The sequence below is a fragment of the Rana temporaria genome, chromosome 9 (assembly GCF_905171775.1).
Source record: "Rana temporaria chromosome 9, aRanTem1.1, whole genome shotgun sequence".
NCBI lineage: Eukaryota > Metazoa > Chordata > Amphibia > Anura > Ranidae > Rana > Rana temporaria.
In genome coordinates this window covers 14,137,342-14,142,262 of record NC_053497.1, presented here as the reverse complement: position 1 = coordinate 14,142,262, position 4,921 = coordinate 14,137,342, and the positions used below count along the sequence as shown (strand labels likewise).

The 4,921-nt window shown below is 41.3% G+C and overlaps 1 protein-coding gene across 1 annotated transcript; it reads right to left on the bottom strand.

Annotated features, from left to right (window-relative positions):
• Positions 1–638: 638 nt before the first annotated feature.
• LOC120914408 (zinc finger protein 239-like) lies at positions 639–4,479 on the bottom strand. Its single transcript, XM_040325106.1, has 2 exons — positions 4,178–4,479; positions 639–1,922 (listed from the first exon to the last, which is right to left on the bottom strand). Exon 2 carries the CDS (start codon positions 1,868–1,870, stop codon positions 815–817), a length of 1,056 nt encoding a protein of 351 aa, XP_040181040.1. The 5' UTR covers positions 1,871–1,922; positions 4,178–4,479; the 3' UTR covers positions 639–814.
• Between the last annotated feature and the right edge of the window lie 442 nt (positions 4,480–4,921).

Genomic DNA, 4,921 nt, shown 5'->3' with positions numbered 1-4,921 from the left:
GGGTTAGGGACATAGGGATAGGGATGGGTACGGGCCTAAGAGAAGAAGACATGTTTGATGCCCAGCCTGGGTGACAAATATGGCTCCCTCTATAGTGTAGGAGTGAGTATAGCTACAAAGGCCAAAAGGTGTTAATTGTAGGATTACCAGGTGAAAATAAAGGGTAAGAAAAGAGTAAAACATTTTAAAAAATGAAAGCAGCTACCACATCTAAGAACTTGTAATGCCGCGTACACGCCATCACTTTATGTGATGAAAAAAAACGACGTTTTTAAAAACGTCACTTTAAATGACCGTGTGTGGGGGAAAACGTCATTTTATGTCTTGTAAAAAACGACCAAAAAAAATTGAAGCATGCTTCAATTTTATGTGTCGTTTTTCAAAACGTCATTTTTTACGTCACAGAAATTAACCGTGTGTAGCAAAAAACGACGTTTAAAACGACGTTTTTACACCCACGCATGCCCAGAAGCTAGTTATGAAGGGAGCTTCAATGGAAAAATGTGGTGAACGTAACCTCGCTTTGCTAGAGCATTGTGAAAAACGATGGTGTGTAGGCAACTTCGTCTTTGAAAATTTAAGTTTCAAAAACGTCGTTTTTTACTTCACAGAAAATGTCGTTTTTTTTCATCACATAAAGTGATAGTGTGTATGCGGCATTAGCTGCAATATACTGTATTATATTTTTGTTTTTAGTTTTAGACACACTTTCATTTCATACTAATTACTCCACTCATCCCTATTTCTCAGCAGTCAAGACCATCCTTAGTGCTGACAGTTTGATACATAAGGCACCGTTATGTCCTCAATTTCATCAGACTTTGACCTGAGCTCCATGTTGAGATATCTGGTGGTTCTTAAGACTGGCATGCTCAGGGAAGCGCTCTCCACAGTCACTGCATACATAAAGAACCTCCTCCACATGGATCTTCTGGTGAATAATCAGATAGGACTTGCGAGTATAACGTTTGCCGCACTGCTGGCACTCAAAGGGCCGCTCCCCCGTGTGTATCCGTTTGTGGAGCACCAACTGTAGCTTACGGGTGAATCCCCTCCCACACTCCACGCACACAAAAGGCTTTTCGGCCAAATGAGTCTTCTGGTGGCTGGCAAACGTTAGACGGTTACTCAAACTTTTCCCACACTGGTTACAGATATAAATGGTGCTTTCCGTGTGGAGTTTATGGTGGGCCACCAGGTTGGAGTTGCTACTAAACCTTTTGCCGCACTGGTTGCAACAATACGGCCTCTCTCCGGTATGAGTTCTCTGGTGAATGACGAAATGGGACCGGTCACTGAAACATTTGCCGCACTCCTGGCAGGAATAGGGCTTGTGACCCGTGTGTATCCTCTGGTGTAGCACGAGGTGCGAGCTTTGGATGAAGTTCTTCCCGCAGTCTATACAGGCGTAGGGCCTCTCTCCACTATGGATCCTTTGGTGAGTAGCCAAAGTTGAACTCCGAGTAAAGCACTTGCCACAGTCGGGACATGGATATGGTTTCTCACCGGTGTGGGTTCTTTGATGTGTCGCCAGTGTGGAACTGTGCGTAAAACACTTACCGCAGTCCAGACACACGTACTGCCGGTGACCCGACCAGGCTCTGTACTTCATCCTCCTACCAGCTCTGTTAGCTCCGTAGTTATACCTTGAGGGTAAAATGTTATCTGCCATATAGGTTCCATTTTTTACATCAGTGTCGCTAGTATGCGTTGATACCAACCTTTCCCCTTGCTCTTGTAAATGGGTATTGGGACCGTCCTTCTCAACCTGAATATGGCTCTTCAACGCATCCAGTACATTTGTTCCCCAGTCACCGGTACTGAGCCCATCTTTATCGGTAGGATAACACCAAGGCGCATCCTCCTCCATATTCTGGAATAATCTGGAACATTCATGAAGTATTCTGTCTTGCTTGTTCAACCTACCAGAAGACATATATTAGTTTTAATATGTTGGCAAGACATCACAAAAAGGGGGTGGATTCATGTACCTGCGCGCCTAGTTACGGCGGCGCAGCGTATTGTATTTACGCTACGCCGACGCAACTTACAGGAGCAAGTGCAGTATTCACAAAGCACTTGCTCCGTGAGTTGCGGCGGCGTAGCGTAAATGGGGCCGGCGTAAGCCCGCGTAATTCAAATGTGGAAGGGGGGCGTGTTTTATGCTAATGTGTGATGACCTGACGTGATTGACGTGTTTTACGAACGGCGCATGCGCCGTCCGTGTACATATCCCAGTGTGCATTGCTCTCAAGTACGCCGCAACGACGTATTGGTTTCGGCGTGAACGTAAATTACGTCCAGCCCTATTCGCGAACGACTTGCGCAAGCGACGCAAAAAATTCAAATTTCGAAGCGGGAACGACGTCCATACTTAACAATGGCTGCGCCACCTAATAGCAGGAGCAACGTTACGCCGAAAAAGCCTTACGCAAACGACGTAAAAAACTACCGCCGGGCGCACGTACGTTTGTGAATCGGCGTAACTAGGTAATTTGCATACTCTACGCCGAAAACGACGGGAGCGCCACCTAGCGACCAGCGTGAGAATGCACCCTGAGATACGACGGCGTAAGAGACTTATGCCAGTCGTATCTTAGGCTAATGTCGGCGTATCTAGCTTTCTGAATACAAAAAGAAGATACGCCGGCGCAGATTTGAATTTACGCGGCGTATCTATAGATACGCCGGCGTAAATTCTCTCTGAATCTAGCCCAAGATCTTTTTATTTATTTGTTTCTGTTTTTTTTTTTTGGCTAACAGGGCCTTTACCATTCCCTACTCCTTTCATCCCAAAGGAAAGAAAAGTTTTGGTTTTACAAACACTTTGAAGTCTAAAAAAATCACATTGCAAATGCCTCAGCTTTCTCACAGCCGGAGCGAATAATCCCCTTAATGTGTCCAATATGTGTATTTCCCCTGAATGAATGCAGTGTTCTCTGATTGGATGAGGTGGAGAGCGTGACTTAACTGTGACTTAACCACCACTTACGGAGACCTTAATCATTGCCAACTCCACCCAAAAGGATAAAGTTTTAGTCTTACAAAAACCTTGGGGTCTATTAAAAACAAAACAAAAATCAGAAATGCAGAAGCTTATGCATTCACACAGTCGTTGTAAATAATCCCCTTAATGTGTCTAATATGTGTATTTTCTATGATGTTATCCCCATCTAGTGGCTATAATGCTGTATTTTCCTAAAATGGGAAAATGGGGTGACTTCCAGCAATATGATACATACAATATTCCCGGGAATATTGTATGTATTATATCCCAGGAATATTGTATGTGACGAATCCTGGGTATATTGTATATAATACATACAATATTCCAGTGATATAATAATACAATATTCCCAGGATATGATAAAATATTCCTGGGATATGATACATACAATATTCCTGGGATATGATACATACAATATTCCTGGGATATGATACATACAATATTCCTGGGATATGATACATACAATATTCCCAGGATATGATACATACAATATTCCCAGGATATGATACATACAATATTCAAAGAATATGATTATACAATATTCCCAGGATATAATCCATACAATATTCCCAGGATATAATCCATACAATATTCCCAGGATATAATCCATACAATATTCCCAGGATATAATACATACAATATTCCCAGGATATGATACATACAATATTCCCAGGATATGATACATACAATATTCCCTGGAAATGATACATACAATATTCCCTGGAAATGATACATACAATATTCAAAGAATATGATTATACAATATTCCCGGGGATATAATACATACAATATTCCCAGGATATGATAATACAATATTCCCGGGAAATTATACATTGAATATTCAAAGAATATGATTATACAATATTCCAGGGATATAATACATACAATGTTCCCGGGATATGATACATACAATATTCTCAGGATATTAAACATACAATATTCCCAGGATATGATACATACAATATTTCCAGAATACAATCCATTCAGCATTCCCGGGATATGATACATACAATATTCCCAGGATATGATAATACAATATTCCCAGGATATGATACATACAATATTCCCGGGATATGATACATACAATATTCCCAGGATATAATCCATACAGCATTCCCGGGATATGATACATACAATATTCCTTGTATGTCTCTCCGGCTCTCTCCCTACCTGCTGCAGAGGGGCCTTTTGTGTGCACTGAGTGGAGGCAGACGGCCTCTGACAGCCCGGAGCCCTGCGGCATGCGGGGAATTGTAGTCGGGATTGAAGCCGAGTCATTTTATTCATTGCTTATAAAACTACATCTTCCAGAATTCCGCACTCCGGAGGAGCCAGAGAGCTGCACAGCTCAGGCCGGGTTAACCCCAACCTGTGCAATTCTTCCCGTCCTTCACATTGATGCAATCCAATCCTGTAATATAATACAGGGGATGTCTTCACAAAGTCCATTCATTATGGTGACCACACACTCTTTGATCCTATTATCCAATCGATCAAAATTATCAAATTTCCAAATAGTCAAAGAGCCAGACCTTCCCTTATTGATCACACCTCTCTTTCCAGTATGTAATCTGATAATCTGATTGATTGAAATACGATCAAATCAATTATTATTATTTTTTTTTATCCGATTGATTTAGGTTTCAATCAAAATGATCTAATGCATAAATCATGGAATAGTCATAACTTCCCTTTGATTGATATATGGTGCCCATAGAGGCTTAAAACACTGATCAATGTGCAATCTGATCAAGTCTGTAAAGAATGTAATAATCATAACTTCCCTTCCAATCAGATTGGATCAAACTGAGTTGATTGGCCAGGGCAGAATATTATCAATTATTTTGCATCAATCAGCAGCACTTTGTTCATCAATATGATCGTATTTCAATCAATCAGATTATGAGATTACAT